A 21,145-nucleotide genomic window follows, 5' to 3' on the forward strand; every position below is an offset into this window, starting at 1 on the left:
GTCATATAGTCGGGAGGGTGGCAACAGCATTAGAAGTCCACAGAGTGGCCCTATGACATAGTGGTGAGGTGGAAGCAGCATGAGGAGACCACAGAGTGTCACAATGCCAGAGTCTGGATGTTGCAGCAGCACGAGGAGGCCGCAGAGTGGCACAATGGCAGAGTCTGGAGGTGGCGACAGCATTTGGAGGCCGCAGAGTGGCACAATTACAGAGTGTGAAAGTGGCAGCAGCATGAGCAGACCACAGAGTGGTACATTGACAGGGTCTGGAGGTACCGGCAGCATTTGGAGGTCACAGAGTGGCACAATAACATAGACTGGAGGTGGAAGCAGCATGAGGAGACCGCAGAGTGGCATAGTGACACAGTCTGGAGGTGGCGGCAACATAAGGAGACCACAGAGGTGCACGATGACAGAGTCTAGAGGTGACGGCAGCATTAGCAGGGCGCAGAGTGGCACAATTACAGAGTGTGGAGTTGGCAGCAGCATGAGGAGGCCACAGAGCAGCACAGTGACAGAGTCTGGAGGTGGCAGCAGCATGAAGAGACCAAAGAGTGGCACAATGACATGCAGATGTGCTTATCAGTTATTATGCCCCCAGCAGCACGAAATACACGCTTTGACAAAACGCTGGCAGCGGGGCAGGCCAGCACCTCCAAGGCATAGAGCACCAGTTCGTGCCACATGTCCAGCTTGGACACCCAATAGTTGTAAGGCACAGAGGGGTCATTTAGGACTCTGACATGGTCTGCTGCGCACTCCTTCACCATCTTCCAAAATTTTTCCCTCCTTGTGACACTATGCCGCGCATCAGGTTGAGGGTGCCGTCATGGTGTCATAAAACTGTCCCAGGCCTTGGAGAGTGTTGCCCTGCCTCTGATGGAACTGCTGTGTGTTCCCATCATCTCCCCTCCTCGGTTGGCCAAGGAACTATATACTCTGCAGCCAGCATTGTCAGCTGGAAATTTGGGGAGCAATTTTTCCACAAGGACCTTCTGGTATTGCACTATTTTGCTCGTCCTCTCCACCACAGGAATAAGAGATGATAAGTTCTCTTTCTAGCAGGGGTCAATAAGGGTGAACAACCAGTAATCGGTGTTGGCCAAAATGCATACAACGCGAGGGTCACGGGAACATAAGGTCAGCCATGTGTGCCAGAGTCCCAACAGACACGACTTTGCTGTCCTCATCTGAAGGATGACTCTCAATCTCCTCATCCTCTCCCTCCTCTTCTACCCATCCACGCAGAACAGATGAAATAAAACTTCTATGTGTACTACCCTCTGTTGCGGAGGCAACTGTCTCCTGCTCCTCCTCCTCATCATCCAATTTGCGCTGAGAAGATGAACGGAGGGTGGTCTGGCTATCACCCTGTGAACTTTCTTCCCTCATTTCCACCTCATCCACATGCAAATCGTCGGCCTTAATTGTGCGCAGCGAGCGTTTGAGTAGACACAGAAGTGCGATGGTTACGCTAATAATAGCGTTATCGCCGCTCACCATCTGTGTTGATTCCTCAAAGTTGAGTAAAACCTCTAAGAGGTCAGACATCAATGACCACTTGTCGTTTGTGAAGAGCAGAAGCTGATTGGAAAGGCAACCACCATGTTGCAGCTGGTATTCCACTACTGCCCCCTGCTGCTCACAAAGCCTGGCCAACATGTGGAACGTGGATTTCCAGCACGTGCTCACGTCACACAACAGTCGGTGAGCTATCAATTGCAAGCGCTGCTGTAGCGTTGCCAGACTAGCGGAAGCTGTCGATGACTTCCGGAAATGGGCTCACCAGTAGCTCAGGCAAATTGAGAGAGGTTTTGAGAAACCACTGAACCACTAGGTTAAACACGTGGGCTAGGCATGGTATGTGTGTGACCTTGCCGAGCTACAAAGCCGCCACCAAGTTACGGCCATTATCAGATACAACCATGCCTGGTTCTAGGTTGAGTGGCAAGAGCCACAGCTCAGTATGGTCCCTTATCCCCTGCCACAGCTCTGCAGTAGTGTGCTGTGTGTCACCTAAGCAGATCAGTTTAAGCATGGCCTGTTGCTGCTTCCCCACTGCAGTGATACACTGCTTCCAGCTACTGACTGATGCCTGACTGGTGCTGCAAGATGATAATTCAGAGGTGGAAGTGGAGGAGAAGAGGGCGGGGTTGCAGCCACTAACATAGATGGTGGCAGGAAGCCTGATGGAAGTAGGGCCCGCAATCCTTGGCGTTGGTAGCACCTGTGCCATCCCAGGGTATGACTTGCTCCCGGCCTCCACAACGTTCACCCAGTGTGCCGTCATGAAAATGTAGCGTGTCATTGTGTAGCGTGCACTTGTCCACGTGTCAGTCGTTAAGTGGACCTTCCCAATAACTGCGTTGGTCAGGGCACGGGTGATGTTACAGGACACATGCTGGTGTAAGGCTGGGACTGCACACCGTGAAAAATATTGTTGGTTGGGGATAGAGTACCGCAGGACAGCCGCCACCATCAGGCTGCGGAAAGCCTCAGTGTCCACAAGCCTAAATGGTAACATTTACAGGGCCAGAAATTTGGAAAGGTGTGCATTAAGTGCTATGGTCTGTGGGTGGCTGGCTGGGTATTTGCGTTTTCGTTCAAAGACCTGGGGTATAGACATCTGTACACTGCGCTGGGACACAGAAGTGGATGTGCTAGCTCATGGTGCTTGCAAAGGTTCAGGTGCATGGCGGGAGGCATCCGGGCCTGCGTCTTGGACAGGGGATTGGCCAGCAAATAACACAGGGGGCAGTGGTGTGACCCGCAGACACTGGTTGTGGACCCAGGAGTTCCACCCACCTATTAGGGTGCTTTGATGCCATGTGGTGGATCATGCTGGTGGTGGTGAGGTTGCTGGTTGCTAGTGTTCACGCCCCTGCTCATTTTGGTTGGCACAGGTTGCAAATGACAATTCTTTTAAAAAAAAATTGCCAGACTGAGAAACACCTACACCTTGGCAAGGAAGATTGCTGCAAGGGGTTGCTCCATGGAACAGTTGTGGGCCTGTTTGGTGTGGACCGCCTTCTCCCTTTTGCTACCCCACTGCCTCTTCCAGTCTTTTGTGGTGCTGCAGATCCCTCCCCCTCTGTACTGCTGTCCTCGCTCGGCTTGCCACTTTCCCAGGTTGGGTCAGTGACTTTATTGTCTAGCACCTCCTCTTTCACTTCCTCACTCTGGTCACCCTCCTGACTTGTTGACCTAACAACAACCTCAGTTATTGACAACTGTGTCATTTCCTCATCATGAACCTCTTGAGAAGATAATTGCTCTTGACTTATTGGCAACTGTGTCTCATCATCATCATCCACCTCATGAAACACAAATTCCCGTTCCCCACCGTCTTTTTTTTTCTGTGTGGATGCTCCAGAGTTTGGGAATCGGGGCACAAGATCTCCTCATGTCCCTCTTCAAGAGTGCTTGGCGAGAGGCCCAAATTAAGGAATGACGATGAAACCAGCTCCTCTGAATATCCGAGTGTGGGATCACTTGTTTGTCAAGACTCTCCATGGTGGGTGGAAGAAGTATCAGGTTAAGGATCCTGTTGACCATACTTCTGGCTTCTGAGACTGGACTTTGTGGAAGACAGGGTGGTGCTTAACCGACTGGAAGCATTATCTGCTGCAATCCAACCGACCACCTGGTCGCACTGGTCTGAATTTGAGAGTGATGGCCTTCGCTGCTCTGCAAACTGGAACATGAAGCTAATTTCGTGGATGAGTGTGTTTCTTGTGCTCTGGCAGCAGGCACAGTTTTACAACGCCCAGGGCCACTGCCTCTGCATGCACCATCATTAGCACTGCTACTTCCCCATCCCTTACCGCTCGTCTTGTGCATATTAAATGGTATATATGCTTGCAAGCAAGTCACACGTACAGTAGCGCAGGTTTTGTAAGTGTATGCGCAAAAAAGTATACAAAATGTCAGATATTTTGAGGATGCACACACGTTAAACAGGAGGTATAGCGCAAGTAATGTCGCTGTCACCACTGCCTAATAAAAAAATTACTCTGAATTAATGTCATTGATATTTCAGATATGCAAACGTTATACAGAAGATGTAGCGAAGGTAAGGTAACTGTCCGCAGTGGAGACTGTCTACAGAAAAAGTACAGAGGATATCACAGATATTTTTAGGCTGTGCAGATGTTACACAAGAGAGGTAGCACAGATAATGTCGCTGTCCCCAGAGGCGAAAAAAATGACACTAAATGTCACTGATATTTCGGATGCGCTAATGTTATACTGGACATGTAGCGCAGATAATGTCTCTGCCACCAGCAGCAAAAAAATTTAACTAAATGTCACTGATATTTCAGGAACGCAAACGTTATACAGGAGATGTAGCGCAGGTAATGTAACTGTCCGCAGCGGACACCCTCTACGGAAAAAGTACACTGGATGTCACACACGTTAGACAGGAGATGTAGCGCAGATAATGTTGCTGTCTGCAGCGGCCAAACAATTGCAAGCTATTCAGCGCAGGTTGCGCTAATAATATATATTGCTGACAGATACAACTATAGTCCTTAAAAGTACTTTTGGGTCTATAACAAGTATAACAACGGAAATATTGTTATTTCAATCCCTACACTATCTCTCTCTTCTGCTCAAGCTATCCCTGACTAATTCTGAGCCGAACATGTGTCATTGGGTGCTATATAATACCCGATGACGGGTGCCAGTCAGCCACCCGTCATCAGGTATTATATAGCACCCGATGACACATGTTCAGCTCAGAATTAGTTTGCTGGCCATTTACAGGATGTCTTGCAGATGGGTGGAAGACTTCAGGAACTGTATGACAACCAGATTGAACACGTGTGCCATGCAAGGCGCATGTCTCAGCCCTCTTTGACGCAGCACAGAAACAATGTTCTTCCCGTTGACGGTTACCTTGTTTCCGATTTTGAGTTGTCGCAGAGAAAGCCAGGATTCGATTTGCTGAAGGACAGATAGCAGTTTCTCCCCTGTGTGACTCCGTCCGCCCAGGCAAGCGAGGTGCAGAACACCACTGTGTCCTGCACACGTGGTATGTTGGAGGGGCACTGTGAATTGTCTGAATTAGACTGAGGACTGTCATGGTCTTACCTCCTTGCTGTTCCCTTCGTTTGACATGTGCTGGCGGCCATCTTGGTTTCTGGGTTTTCTTGTAGCCTCCCACCCTGCGGCTCCTCCTTCCCACTGGGAGGAGCTGGATGCCTAGCTCATATATATAGGAGGTCTGTGGCTTCAGTTCCTTGCTTGGTCCTCCTGTGTTCACATGCTTCCAAGACTGCTGCTGCTTCTGGTTCCTGATCCTGGCCTCGTCTGACTACCCCGTTGGTTCCTGATTCCGGCTTCGTCTGACTACCCCGTTGGTTCCTGATTCCGGCTTCGTCTGACTACCCCGTTGGTTCCTGATTCCGGCTTCGTCTGACTACCCCGTTGGTTCCTGTTCCTGGCTTCGTCTGACTACCCTTCTGGTTCCTGACCTCTGTCTCCGCAAGACCCTGCTTCGGTTTAGCCATCCGTTCGGACTTTGCTACGGCTTGCTCTTCAATAAAACCTTCTTATTTTCCACTTATCTCTTGTTGTACGTCTGGTTCATGGTTCCATGACAAGGACATGGTGGATGATGAGGAGGCAGAGGCCGACATTGTCGCAGGACCAACGACATGAGAACGTAGATGTTGAAGCGGGTGTGGCTGTGCAGGAACCACATTCACCCAGTGGGCCATAAAAGACATGTGTTGTCCCTGACCGTAGTTACAGCTTCACATGTAGTGCTGCCATGCACTTTGGCACACACCGACAGGCTCAAGGACTGACCCACCTTCTGTTCTACATGTGTGTGCAGGGCTGGTACTGCTTTTTTGGCAAAGATCTGACTGATTGGGACTCTCCACCTCGGCTTGGCATAAGCCATCAGTTCTCTGAAAGGTGAAAAGTCCACCACTTGGAAAGGGAGGGACTGCAGCACCAGCAACTTGGACAGGAGCACATTCAGCTTCTGCGCCGTTGGATGCGTGCATGCATACCGTTGTCTCTTAGCAATCGCTTAAATGATCGATTGCTGACGAAGTGACTGACGAGGAGGAGGAGGAGCAGGAGCATCAGGACCAGCAGATGATGGGAAGGACAGACAGCTGAGGTGGTGGAGCCTTGATTGCCTGAAATCGGGTTCATGCCACTGAGTGATGCAGCGGTTGCTGCGGCAGGCTGGACCACCACATCAGAGCCACGGTTCTCTCAGGCCACTTTATGGCGATGCTGCATATGTTGATGCAGGGCCGTAGTGCCTGGCTACGCTTTACCTTCTGCCCACAGATTCTACATATGGCCACGTTCACCTCCTCCAGCGGCTTAAAAAAAAATATGCCACACCACCAAGTAGGTGATTTTACCCCCAACACTATGCACTGAATGACTGCTTCGCCGCTGCCTCCATGAACTCCTGCACCACTACTTCCCGGTAGGTAGGCTCCGCAAATCGTGTGGTCTACCCCGGGCCTGTTTGGCTACCGACCTCCCACTGCTGCCACCCTGCTGACTCCCGGCCACGCTAGCGACTTGCTGGCTCCGCTGCTGCCTCACAGGCAAGCTGCCACCCTCTTCTCCCGATGATGATGAAGCCCCTTCGTCACCCGGCTCCCAAGTGCGATCAGCTACATCATCGGGTACTGTCTGCACATCACTGATGTCCTCCTAAAACCGTTTCTGGGTCAGGAGCCTGACCGCTCACAACACCTGCTTCCACGCCACTCTCCCCATCACTACTTGCCCGCCTAGTGAGGAAGTGGCAGATGTGTCCTCCAGATCTTAGCTGGACAGTAGCTGCCTACTGTCCTCTAGTAGCTCGTCCTCATTGTATAGTGGAACTGATCCCACAGCATACAATACTTCTGTGGCTTAGGAAACAGAGAAGGACAGATGCAGGTTGAGGGCACATGGCCTGCTCCCAGGCCATGTCAATTAAGTGTCGTGTCAGAGAAACCCACCGACTCTTAGCTGGGAGTGTCTGAAGTCACTTGGGACGAAGTGGATGACTGAGTCAACCATTCAAGAACCATTGGGTTGCTGGTCAAGACCCGACCGCTAGATGACACTGGGAGCTCAGGCCTCTCGATGCAACCTCTGCTACCACATCCCCTTACTCTGCTGCAACCTGTGCCTGCGCCAGAAACATTTAGGCCTCTGCCACTCCCCTGTGCAGGGCCTGGCACTTCTGAAACTTGTCTGTCTGACAGTCTGTTAGATCAAATAAATAAATTAAAAGGAAATAAAAACGCACCCAAAAACTCTGTAATTTTCTCACTTTTCCAAACAACGGCTAATAAGTCCTTTTTTTCCCAATAATACACGCAAAAAAGGGCTGTAACTTACTCACTTCAACACACAACGGCAAATTTTTTGGTTCCACTAATGCACTCAAAAAAGGTTCTTTAGAACATATAACTGCACTACTGAATGGCAAATATATTTTTATTTTGCCACTAATACACAACAAAAGGGTCTTTAGAACATAAAAATGCACCGCTGAACGGCAAATATATTTTTCTTTTGCCACTAATAAACGACAAGGGCACAAGGGCAAATGAGAAGTAGAAGTATTTCCTTGTAATAACCCCTGTTAATGCCTGTATCTAACAGCACTTGCACCCTAATAAGAAAAGTTTTCTTGGAATTACAGAGCTTTATAATGGCAATTTGGATCCCCAGTCAGTGCTGCAAGGTGTAATAGGAATGTTCCTATTACCCAGGCTGTGATCTCCCCTACAGAACCCTTTTCAACATAAAAGCTGTGGAATAATTCCTCCCTATCCTTTCCTTACAACTTGAATTATCTTTTCCTGCACTGGTAAATTGCTTTTTCTGAACAATTAAATCGTTTTTTCTAACACTGTCCCTAGCGCCTGCAGATGTCTCTCCCTGCATTTAATACACTGGTAAACAGCAGAATCTAAGATGGCTGCCGCTATTTATAGGGCTATGACATCACAGGGCTGGCTGGCTGCTGATTGGCTGCATGCATGTCAATCTGGGTGATCCTGCCTTGCCAGAGTTGCTTTTTCCATGTCCTCACACGCGCAGCAGCCATTTTAGGAAAAAAATGTGATTTGTTCTCACAAAGCGTTGAGGAAATCCGCAATCTGTGCAAATCGAATTTTTCCTGAAATTCGGTTTGAATTCCACTTCATAAGCTTTGATTCGCTCATCTCTAGCTATAACCATAGTTATTAGCTTTAGCAATAGTAAATTTTATATATGTAAAATATATAAACACACACACACACTTTTCCCCCATTTCTTTCATGAAAAAAATAAAAAAATTTAAGTTTTTGCTATAGTTAGGGGTTGTGCAGCAATTTATATTGATCATGTGTCCTCAGGATAGGTCATCAATATCCTAACGGCAGGGGTCTGACACCCGGCACCCCTGACGATCAGCTGATTGAAGAGAAGGCAGTGCTCCATGCAAGCGCTGCTTCCTGTTCATTACACTGCACTACATCTCGGAAGTGTACATCTTGTAATGATGAGTACTCTCTCCATTCACTTGAATGGAGCCATTACTTTTTATTACACTGCGCTGTCTCTCCGCAGGAAATTAAGCTACCTAATGAACACGACTCCTCTTCATGCAGCTGATCAGAGGTGTAACGTTCACGTCCACATACACACAGGGGGAAGGATAGTGACCACTGCGCTCCACCCTCACCCCTGGCCCAGCCTACTTGCCTCACGAGTCCTGATGACAGAGGACAACTGGATGACAGTCCCTTACTTAGGATATGTGCAGGGAAGACAGACAAGACAAAATACGGAACGTGAACGGACTGGGTCAGAACCAAAAGAGCTACGCAGTACAAAGGGTTAAGCAAAGAATGGTCAGGAGAAGCCTACTAGGAGAGTAGAAAAGTACGAGAGGAGTCCGCAAAGAGTAGTCAGGTGGGAGCTGAGGTCACAATACCAGAAGGGATGTGCAGTACAGGAGGAGCAGGCAAAGGATCGTCAGGGAACAGGGTCAGGTGAGTATTCAGTAGTCCAACAAATAGCCAGGAACCTAGAATTAACAGGCAACCTGTGGCCAGCAGGCTGCCTGTATTTATAGTGGGGTCTGAAGGTCATGTGATGTGGCCAGCGTCACATGACCGATAGACAGACAAGTCGAGCACCAAGTGATCAGCTCGGCGCTCAAGGCAGACCTAGAAGCAGGGAGCCTCCCAGCTAGCAAAGCCGCCCTGGGAACGAGGCCAAACACAGATCCTCGCTCCTGAAGCTAAGCAGCAGGTCTGCGACTGATGGGAGACTGAGTGCGCCTTTGGCGCCCCATGACAAGAGGGTGTCCTGATCAGATATTGGATAATAACTAAATCACAGACAATAAAATGAGATTTCTCATGCATTAGTTCAATATAAAGATAGAAGAACTCTTTGTAACTCATTTTCATATCTATTTACTTGCGCTTCTGTATCTTTCAGCATGTATATTGGACATTGGACAGCCATGACATATTTTAATTACCTTCATTCTTTATCTGTAATATTAATGCAGTTTGCATTTTTAGGTTTTCTTTTCAGTGCTGAATGGCACAGTCTCATTTGGAAATGTGTTTCCATGCATAGAAAGTATCAGCAATGCAAGAGCAGCAGCCTATGAGATATACAGGATCATAAACAAGGTAATAAATGGCAGCAAAATGATGTATGGCATAGTATGCATGGTGACAGAGACATTAAATATCTTTTCCATGATCACTATAGGTTCTCAACTAGTTTGTGCCCAATAAACATTGTACAACAATTAGGTGCCCAAATCTTAAACTCAAGCATTGCCACTGCATGAAAAAAATCTCACTTACCACAAGTGCATACAGCAGAATTATACGGCATGTACAGAGTGCTCAGTAAACATCCAGTTCAAACCTATAAAAAACATCCCCTTTCTTGATACTTGTGGCAGCAGGATCCTAAAAAGAGAATGGGGGTCATTTATTATGCACAAATATAACTATTGTAGGCGTATTTCTGGCGCAGATTGAGCACTTTGAATTTAGGTTGAATTTTTTCATACCCGAATCAAATCTTAAAGAAATTCGCTCACCTCTACTCCTCACTGGTCCTCCTCCTCCCCTGTCATTTCTTCCACTCTCTGCCATGTATTTATTCTTTTCCTCTAGAGAGTTTTTTTACTGTCTGAGGAAGGTTCTGAACTTTTACAGAAATCCTGTGAGCAGTAAAAAATATTGGTATTATGCATTACAATTACAATTAGGGATGAGCGAACTCGAACTGTATAGTTCGGGTTCGTACCGAATTTTGGGGTGTCCGTGACACGGACCCGAACCCGGACATTTTCGTAAAAGTCCGGGTTCGGGTTCGGTGTTCGTCGCTTTCTTCGCGCTTTTGTGACGCTTTCTTGGCGCTTTTTGAAAGGCTGCAAAGCAGCCAATCAACAAGCGTCATACTACTTGCCCCAAGAGGCCATCACAGCCATGCCTACTATTGGCATGGCTGTGATTGGCCAGAGCACCATGTGACCCAGCCTCTATTTAAGCTGGAGTCACATAGCGCCGCCCGTCACTCTGCTCTGATTAGCGTAGGGAGAGGTTGCGGCTGCGACAGTAGGGCGAGATTAGGCAGATTAACTCCTCCAAAGGACTTGATTAACTGATCGATCTGCAGCTGTGGATCATTGAGCTGCTGATCCTCAATTGCTCACTGTTTTTAGGCTGCACAGACCGTTTGTCAGTCACATTTTTCTGGGGTGATCGGCGGCCATTTTGTGTCTTGTGGTGCGCCAGCACAAGCTGCGACCAAGTGCATTTAACCCTCAATGGTGTGGTTGTTTTTTGGCTAAAGCCTACATCAGGGTGAAGCTGTCACACCAAGTGCATTTAACCAGCAATAGTCTGTTCATTTTTTGGCCATATACAAAATCAGGGGCAAGCTGCGCCTGTCACCAAGTGCATTTAACCCTCAATGGTGTGGTTGTTTTTTGGCTAAAGCCTACATCAGGGTGAAGCTGTCACACCAAGTGCATTTAACCAGCAATAGTCTGTTCATTTTTTGGCCATATACTAAATCAGGGGCAAGCTGCGCCTGTCACCAAGTGCATTTAACCCTCAATGGTGTGGTTGTTTTTTGGCTAAAGCCTACATCAGGGTGAAGCTGTCACACCAAGTGCATTTAACCAGCAATAGTCTGTTTATTTTTTGGCCATATCCCAGTCTAATTCTGTCACTAAATCCATACCGGTCACCCAGCGCCTAAATACTAGGCCTCAAATTTATATCCAGCTAAATCTGTCCCTAGTGCTGTAGCTGGGCGAGTTATTTAGTGTCCGTTCAAGCACATTTCTTGTTCTGGGTTGAAATACAATTCCCAATTTAGCAATTTCATAATTTAGTGGTTTCTGCTATATCAGAGCTATTTGAAATCTATCCCTAAAAGGGTATATAATATTCAAGGTGCACATTGGGTCATTCAGAATAACTTCACACACACCCGCTACTGTGTATTTCCAAGTCTAATTCTGTCACTAAACCCATACCTGTCACGCAGCGCCTAAATACTAGGCCTCAAATTTATATCCAGCTAAATCTGTCCCTAGTGCTGTAGCTGGGCGAGTTATTTAGTGTCCGTTCAAGCACATTTCTTGTTCTGGGTTGAAATACAATTCCCAATTTAGCAATTTCATAATTTAGTGGTTTCTGCTATATCAGAGCTATTTGAAATCTATCCCTAAAAGGGTATATAATATTCAAGGTGCACATTGGGTCATTCAGAATAACTTCACACACACCCGCTACTGTGTATTTCCAAGTCTAATTCTGGCACTAAACCCATACCTGTCACCCAGCGCCTAAATACTAGGCCTCAAATTTATATCCCGCTAAATCTGTCCTTAGTGCTGTAGCTGGGCGAGTTATTTAGTGTCCGTTCAAGCACATTTCTTGTTCTGGGTTGAAATACAATTCCCAATTTAGCAATTTCATAATTTAGTGGTTTCTGCTATATCAGAGCTATTTGAAATCTATCCCTAAAAGGGTATATAATATTCAAGGTGCACATTGGGTCATTCAGAATAACTTCACACACACCCGCTACTGTGTATTTCCAAGTCTAATTCTGGCACTAAACCCATACCTGTCACCCAGCGCCTAAATACTAGGCCTCAAATTTATATCCCGCTAAATCTGTCCTTAGTGCTGTAGCTGGGCGAGTTATTTAGTGTCCGTTCAAGCACATTTCTTGTTCTGGGTTGAAATACAATTCCCAATTTAGCAATTTCATAATTTAGTGGTTTCTGCTATATCAGAGCTATTTGAAATCTATCCCTAAAAGGGTATATAATATTCAAGGTGCACATTGGGTCATTCAGAATAACTTCACACACACCCGCTACTGTGTATTTCCAAGTCTAATTCTGGCACTAAACCCATACCTGTCACCCAGCGCCTAAATACTAGGCCTCAAATTTATATCCCGCTAAATCTGTCCTTAGTGCTGTAGCTGGGCGAGTTATTTAGTGTCCGTTCAAGCACATTTCTTGTTCTGGGTTGAAATACAATTCCCAATTTAGCAATTTCATAATTTAGTGGTTTCTGCTATATCAGAGCTATTTGAAATCTATCCCTAAAAGGGTATATAATATTCAAGGTGCACATTGGGTCATTCAGAATAACTTCACACACACCCGCTACTGTGTATTTCCAAGTCTAATTCTGGCACTAAACCCATACCTGTCACCCAGCGCCTAAATACTAGGCCTCAAATTTATATCCCGCTAAATCTGTCCTTAGTGCTGTAGCTGGGCGAGTTATTTAGTGTCCGTTCAAGCACATTTCTTGTTCTGGGTTGAAATACAATTCCCAATTTAGCAATTTCATAATTTAGTGGTTTCTGCTATATCAGAGCTATTTGAAATCTATCCCTAAAAGGGTATATAATATTCAAGGTGCACATTGGGTCATTCAGAATAACTTCACACACACCCGCTACTGTGTATTTCCAAGTCTAATTCTGGCACTAAACCCATACCTGTCACCCAGCGCCTAAATACTAGGCCTCAAATTTATATCCCGCTAAATCTGTCCTTAGTGCTGTAGCTGGGCGAGTTATTTAGTGTCCGTTCAAGCACATTTCTTGTTCTGGGTTGAAATACAATTCCCAATTTAGCAATTTCATAATTTAGTGGTTTCTGCTATATCAGAGCTATTTGAAATCTATCCCTAAAAGGGTATATAATATTCAAGGTGCACATAGGGTCATTCAGAATAACTTCACACACACCGCTTACTGTGCATTTCCAAGTCTAATTCTGTCACTAAATCCATACCGGTCACCCAGCGCCTAAATACTAGGCCTCAAATTTATATCCAGCTAAATCTGTCCCTAGTGCTGTAGCTGGGCGAGTTATTTAGTGTCCGTTCAAGCACATTTCTTGTTCTGGGTTGAAATACAATTCCCAATTTAGCAATTTCATAATTTAGTGGTTTCTGCTATATCAGAGCTATTTGAAATCTATCCCTAAAAGGGTATATAATATTCAAGGTGCACATAGGGTCATTCAGAATAACTTCACACACACGCTTCTGTGCATTTCCAAGTCTAATTCTGTCACTAAATCCATACCGGTCACCCAGCGCCTAAATACTAGGCCTCAAATTTATATCCAGCTAAATCTGTCCCTAGTGCTGTAGCTGGGCGAGTTATTTAGTGTCCGTTCAAGCACATTTCTTGTTCTGGGTTGAAATACAATTCCCAATTTAGCAATTTCATAATTTAGTGGTTTCTGCTATATCAGAGCTATTTGAAATCTATCCCTAAAAGGGTATATAATATTCAAGGTGCACATAGGGTCATTCAGAATAACTTCACACACCCGCTACTGTGCATTTCCAAATCTAATTCTGTCACTAAACCCATACCTGTCACCCAGCGCCTAAATACTAGGCCTCAAATTTATATCCCGCTAAATCTCTCGTTACCGCTGTCCTGTTGTGGCTGGGAAAGTTATTTAGTGTCCGTCAAAGCACATTTTTTGTTCTGGGTTGAAATACAATTCCCAATTTAGCAATTTCATAATTTAGTCGTTTCTGCTATATCAGAGCTATTTGAAATCTATCCCTAAAAGGGTAGATCATATTGAAGGTGCACATAGGGTCATTCAGAATAACTTCACACACACGCTTCTGTGCATTTCCAAGTCTAATTCTGTCACTAAATCCATACCGGTCACCCAGCGCCTAAATACTAGGCCTCAAATTTATATCCCGCTGAATTTGAATACAATACATTGGGCCAAATAATATATTTGTTGTTGTGGTGAACCATAACAATGAGAAAAACATCTAGTAAGGGACGCGGACGTGGACATGGTCGTGGTGGTGTTAGTGGACCCTCTGGTGCTGGGAGAGGACGTGGCCGTTCTGCCACATCCACACGTCCTAGTGTACCAACTACCTCAGGTCCCAGTAGCCGCCAGAATTTACAGCGATATATGGTGGGGCCCAATGCCGTTCTAAGGATGGTAAGGCCTGAGCAGGTACAGGCATTAGTCAATTGGGTGGCCGACAGTGGATCCAGCACGTTCACATTATCTCCCACCCAGTCTTCTGCAGAAAGCGCACAGATGGCGCCTGAAAACCAACCCCATCAGTCTGTCACATCACCCCCATGCATACCAGGGAAACTGTCTCAGCCTCAAGTTATGCAGCAGTCTCTTATGCTGTTTGAAGACTCCGCTGGCAGGGTTTCCCAAGGGCATCCACCTAGCCCTTCCCCAGCGGTGAAAGACATAGAATGCACTGACGCACAACCACTTATGTTTCCTGATGATGAGGACATGGGAATACCACCTCAGCATGTCTCTGATGATGACGAAACACAGGTGCCAACTGCTGCGTCTTTCTGCAGTGTGCAGACTGAACAGGAGGTCAGGGATCAAGACTGGGTGGAAGACGATGCAGGGGACGATGAGGTCCTAGACCCCACATGGAATGAAGGTCGTGCCACTGACTTTCACAGTTCGGAGGAAGAGGCAGTGGTGAGACCGAGCCAACAGCGTAGCAAAAGAGGGAGCAGTGGGCAAAAGCAGAACACCCGCCGCCAAGAGACTCCGCCTGCTACTGACCGCCGCCATCTGGGACCGAGCACCCCAAAGGCAGCTTCAAGGAGTTCCCTGGCATGGCACTTCTTCAAACAATGTGCTGACGACAAGACCCGAGTGGTTTGCACGCTGTGCCATCAGAGCCTGAAGCGAGGCATTAACGTTCTGAACCTGAGCACAACCTGCATGACCAGGCACCTGCATGCAAAGCATGAACTGCAGTGGAGTAAACACCTTAAAACCAAGGAAGTCACTCAGGCTCCCCCTGCTACCTCTTCTGCTGCTGCCGCCTCGGCCTATTCTGCTGCTGCCGCCTCGGCCTCTTCCTCCGCCTCTGGAGGAACGTTGGCACCTGCCGCCCAGCAAACAGGGGATGTACCACCAACACCACCACCACCACCTCCGTCACCAAGCGTCTCAACCATGTCACACGCCAGCGTTCAGCTCTCCATCTCACAAACATTTGATAGAAAGCGTAAATTCCCACCTAGCCACCCTCGATCCCTGGCCCTGAATGCCAGCATTTCTAAACTACTGGCCTATGAAATGCTGTCATTTAGGCTGGTGGACACAGACAGCTTCAAACAGCTCATGTCGCTTGCTGTCCCACAGTATGTTGTTCCCAGCCGGCACTACTTCTCCAAGAGAGCCGTGCCTTCCCTGCACAACCAAGTATCCGATAAAATCAAGTGTGCACTGCGCAACGCCATCTGTGGCAAGGTCCACCTAACCACAGATACGTGGACCAGTAAGCACGGCCAGGGACGCTATATCTCCCTAACTGCACACTGGGTAAATGTAGTGGCAGCTGGGCCCCAGGCGGAGAGCTGTTTGGCGCACGTCCTTCCGCCGCCAAGGATCGCAGGGCAACATTCTTTGCCTCCTGTTGCCACCTCCTCCTTCTCGGCTTCCTCCTCCTCTTCTTCCACCTGCTCATCCAGTCAGCCACACACCTTCACCACCAACTTCAGCACAGCCCGGGGTAAACGTCAGCAGGCCATTCTGAAACTCATATGTTTGGGGGACAGGCCCCACACCGCACAGGAGTTGTGGCGGGGTATAGAACAACAGACCGACGAGTGGTTGCTGCCGGTGAGCCTCAAGCCCGGCCTGGTGGTGTGTGATAATGGGCGAAATCTCGTTGCAGCTCTGGGACTAGCCAATTTGACGCACATCCCTTGCTTGGCGCATGTGCTGAATTTGGTGGTGCAGAAGTTCATTCACAACTACCCCGACATGTCAGAGCTGCTGCATAAAGTGCGGGCCGTCTGTTCGCGCTTCCGGCGTTCACATCCTGCTGCTGCTCGCCTGTCTGCGCTACAGCGTAACTTCGGCCTTCCCGCTCACCGCCTCATATGCGACGTGCCCACCAGGTGGAACTCCACCTTGCACATGCTGGACAGACTGTGCGAGCAGCAGCAGGCCATAGTGGAGTTTCAGCTGCAGCACGCACGGGTCAGTCGCACTACAGAACAGCACCACTTCACCACCAATGACTGGGCCTCCATGCGAGACCTGTGTGCCCTGTTGCGCTGTTTCGAGTACTCCACCAACATGGCCAGTGGCGATGACACCGTTATCAGCGTTACAATACCACTTCTATGTCTCCTTGAGAAAACACTTAGGGCGATGATGGAAGAGGAGGTGGCCCAGGAGGAGGAGGAGGAGGAGGAGGAAGAGGGGTCATTTTTAGCACTTTCAGGCCAGTCTCTTCGAAGTGACTCAGAGGGAGGTTTTTGGCAACAGCAGAGGCCAGGTACAAATGTGGCCAGCCAGGGCCCACTACTGGAGGACGAGGAGGACGAGGATGAGGAGGAGGTGGAGGAGGATGAGGATGAAGCATGGTCACAGCGGGGTGGCACCCAACGCAGCTCGGGTCCATCACTGGTGCGTGGCTGGGGGGAAAGGCAGGACGATGACGATACGCCTCCCACAGAGGACAGCTTGTCCTTATCCCTGGGCAGCCTGGCACACATGAGCGACTACATGCTGCAGTGCCTGCGCAACGACAGCAGAGTTGCCCACATTTTAACCTGTGCGGACTACTGGGTTGCCACCCTGCTGGATCCACGCTACAAAGACAATGTGCCCACCTTACTTCCTGCACTGGAGCGTGATAGGAAGATGCGCGAGTACAAGCGCACGTTGGTAGACGCGCTACTGAGAGCATTCCCAAATGTCACAGGGGAACAAGTGGAAGCCCAAGGCCAAGGCAGAGGAGGAGCAAGAGGTCGCCAAGGCAGCTGTGTCACGGCCAGCTCCTCTGAGGGCAGGGTTAGCATGGCAGAGATGTGGAAAACTTTTGTCAACACGCCACAGCTAACTGCACCACCACCTGATACGCAACGTGTTAGCAGGAGGCAACATTTCACTAACATGGTGGAACAGTACGTGTGCACACCCCTCCACGTACTGACTGATGGTTCGGCCCCATTCAACTTCTGGGTCTCTAAATTGTCCACGTGGCCAGAGCTAGCCTTTTATGCCTTGGAGGTGCTGGCCTGCCCGGCAGCCAGCGTTTTGTCTGAACGTGTATTCAGCACGGCAGGGGGCGTCATTACAGACAAACGCAGCCGCCTGTCTACAGCCAATGTGGACAAGCTGACGTTCATAAAAATGAACCAGGCATGGATCCCACAGGACCTGTCCGTCCCTTGTCCAGATTAGACATTAACTACCTCCCCATAACCATATATTATTGGACTCCAGGGCACTTCCTCATTCAATCCTATTTTTATTTTCATTTTACCATTATATTGCGATGCTACCCAAAGTTGAATGAACCTCTCCTCTGCCTGTGTGCTAGGCCTAAATATATGCCAATGGACTGTTGCAGTGGTGGCTGACATGAAGCCTGATTCTCTGCTATGACATGCAGACTAATTCTCTGCTGACATGAAGCCAGATTGTCTGTTACGGGACCTCTCTCCTCTGCCTGGGTGCTGGGCCTAAATTTATGACAATGGACTGTTGCAGTGGTGGCTGACGTGAAGCCTCATTCTCTGCTATGACATGCAGACTGATTCTCTGCTGACATGAAGCCAGATTGTCTGTTACGGGACCTCTCTCCTCTGCCTGTGTGCTAGGCCTAAATATATGCCAATGGACTGTTGCAGTGGTGGCTGACGTGAAGCCTGATTCTCTGCTATGACATGCAGACTGATTCTCTGCTGACATGAAGCCAGATCCTCTGTTACGGGACCTCTCTCCTCTGCCTGTGTGTGTGCTGGGCCTAAATATATGCCAATGGACTGTTGCAGTGGTGGCTGACGTGAAGCCTCATTCTCTGCTATGACATGCAGACTAATTCTCTGCTGACATGAAGACAGATTCTCTGTTACGGGACCTCCCTCCTCTGCCTGGGTGCTGGGCCTAAATATATGCCAATGGACTGTTGCAGTGGTGGGTGACGTGAAGCCTCATTCTCTGCTATGACATGCAGACTAATTCTCTGCTGACATGAAGCCAGATTGTCTGTTACGGGACCTCTCTCCTCTGCCTGTGTGTGTGCTGGGCCTAAATATATGCCAATGGACTGTTGCAGTGGTGGCTGACGTGAAGCCTCATTCTCTGCTATGACATGCAGACTAATTCTCTGCTGACATGAAGACAGATTCTCTGTTACGGGACCTCTCTCCTCTGCCTGTGTGTGTGCTGGGCCTAAATATATGCCAATGGACTGTTGCAGTGGTGGCTGACGTGAAGCCTCATTCTCTGCTATGACATGCAGACTAATTCTCTGCTGACATGAAGACAGATTCTCTGTTACGGGACCTCCCTCCTCTGCCTGGGTGCTGGGCCTAAATATATGCCAATGGACTGTTGCAGTGGTGGGTGACGTGAAGCCTGATTCTCTGCTATGACATGCAGACTAATTCTCTGCTGACATGAAGACAGATTCTCTGTTACGGGACCTCTCTCCTCTGCCTGTGTGTGTGCTGGGCCTAAATATATGCCAATGGACTGTTGCAGTGGTGGCTGACGTGAAGCCTCATTCTCTGCTATGACATGCAGACTAATTCTCTGCTGACATGAAGACAGATTCTCTGTTACGGGACCTCCCTCCTCTGCCTGGGTGCTGGGCCTAAATATATGACAATGGACTGTTGCAGTGGTGGCTGACGTGAAGCCTCATTCTCTGCTATGACATGCAGACTGATTCTCTGCTGACATGAAGCCAGATTGTCTGTTACGGGACCTCTCTCCTCTGCCTGTGTGCTAGGCCTAAATATATGCCAATGGACTGTTGCAGTGGTGGCTGACGTGAAGCCTCATTCTCTGCTATGACATGCAGACTGATTCTCTGCTGACATGAAGCCAGATTCTCTGTTACGGGACCTCTCTCCTCTGCCTGTGTGTGTGCTGGGCCTAAATATATGCCAATGGACTGTTGCAGTGGTGGCTGACGTGAAGCCTCATTCTCTGCTATGACATGCAGACTAATTCTCTGCTGACATGAAGACAGATTCTCTGTTACGGGACCTCCCTCCTCTGCCTGGGTGCTGGGCCTAAATATATGCCAATGGACTGTTGCAGTGGTGGGTGACGTGAAGCCTCATTCTCTGCTATGACATGCAGACTAATTCTCTGCTGACATGAAGCCAGATTGTCTGTTACGGGACCTCTCTCCTCTGCCTGTGTGTGTGCTGGGCCTAAATATATGCCAATGGACTGTTGCAGTGGTGGCTGACGTGAAGCCTCATTCTCTGCTATGACATGCAGACTAATTCTCTGCTGACATGAAGACAGATTCTCTGTTACGGGACCTCTCTCCTCTGCCTGTGTGTGTGCTGGGCCTAAATATATGCCAATGGACTGTTGCAGTGGTGGCTGACGTGAAGCCTCATTCTCTGCTATGACATGCAGACTAATTCTCTGCTGACATGAAGACAGATTCTCTGTTACGGGACCTCCCTCCTCTGCCTGGGTGCTGGGCCTAAATATATGCCAATGGACTGTTGCAGTGGTGGCTGACGTGAAGCCTCATTCTCTGCTATGACATGCAGACTAATTCTCTGCTGACATGAAGACAGATTCTCTGTTACGGGACCTCTCTCCTCTGCCTGGGTGCCGGGGCCTAAATATCTGAGAATGGACTGTTCCAGTGGTGGGTGACGGGAAGCCAGATTCTCTGCTATGGAACCTCTCTCCAATTGATTTTGGTTAATTTTTATTTATTTAATTTTTAATTTAATTCATTTCCCTATCCACATTTGTTTGCAGGGGATTTACCTACATGTTGCTGCCTTTTGCAGCCCTCTAGCTCTTTCCTGGGCTGTTTTACAGCCTTTTTAGTGCCGAAAAGTTCGGGTCCCCATTGACTTCAATGGGGTTCGGGTTCGGGACGAAGTTCGGATCGGGTTCGGATCCCGAACCCGAACATTTCCGGGATGTTCGGCCGAACTTCTCGAACCCGAACATCCAGGTGTTCGCTCAACTCTAATTACAATGCATTTACACAGTAAACAGGCCCAAATTCATGAAAGCACTTTCCCCATATAACCATATATCATTTAAATTGTATTATTTCATTATTATTAATTCAATTATTTATTGAGCAACACAAAAATGTGGCAGGAAATACAAATAGGAAACAACACCAGCCCGGCCAATATAGAACTCAATTGTATGCCTCCATACAGCTTGATGCAGACGTAGAAAACATTAGAGAAACTGAATGTTGCTAACCGTCTTGTTTCTTTAATTTATCATACATCCTCAAATCATATGTTAAAATAGCAAACAAATGTTGAAACCAAACCATCAAATATGGCTTACCTTTGAATGCATTGTTTTCTATAACCAGTGGTAGGCAAGGCACATAATTAGTTCATGTACAGAATGTGTAATGTAAAAATCATATTAGACTGTGAAATCTAGGGTTTGGAGAAAAGATAAAATAGAATTTAATGGAGCTGAAAACACCTCATTGCCACCCATATAATAGCACGAAGAAGGTGAAGGACTGTGAACACAGCTGTATTTATAGCACAGACTCTTCAAGCCAGGTTTTGTGGAAGTTCCACTACTCCATATCTAGAACGT

General features: G+C 47.8%; 1 protein-coding gene across 4 annotated transcripts in view; it reads left to right on the forward strand.

Annotated features, from left to right (window-relative positions):
- LOC122939270 (ATP-dependent translocase ABCB1-like) overlaps positions 1-21,145 on the forward strand; it is a 403,390-nt gene that overhangs the window by 121,511 nt on the left and 260,734 nt on the right. For all 4 annotated transcript variants that reach the window (XM_044295338.1, XM_044295337.1, XM_044295339.1 and 1 more), the window contains one exon: positions 9,555-9,668. In XM_044295338.1, the coding sequence (XP_044151273.1) occupies positions 9,555-9,668 (114 nt within the window). The remainder of the gene's footprint in view (positions 1-9,554; positions 9,669-21,145) is intronic.

The sequence above is a fragment of the Bufo gargarizans genome, chromosome 5 (genome assembly GCF_014858855.1).
Source record: "Bufo gargarizans isolate SCDJY-AF-19 chromosome 5, ASM1485885v1, whole genome shotgun sequence".
NCBI classification, from domain to species: domain Eukaryota; kingdom Metazoa; phylum Chordata; class Amphibia; order Anura; family Bufonidae; genus Bufo; species Bufo gargarizans.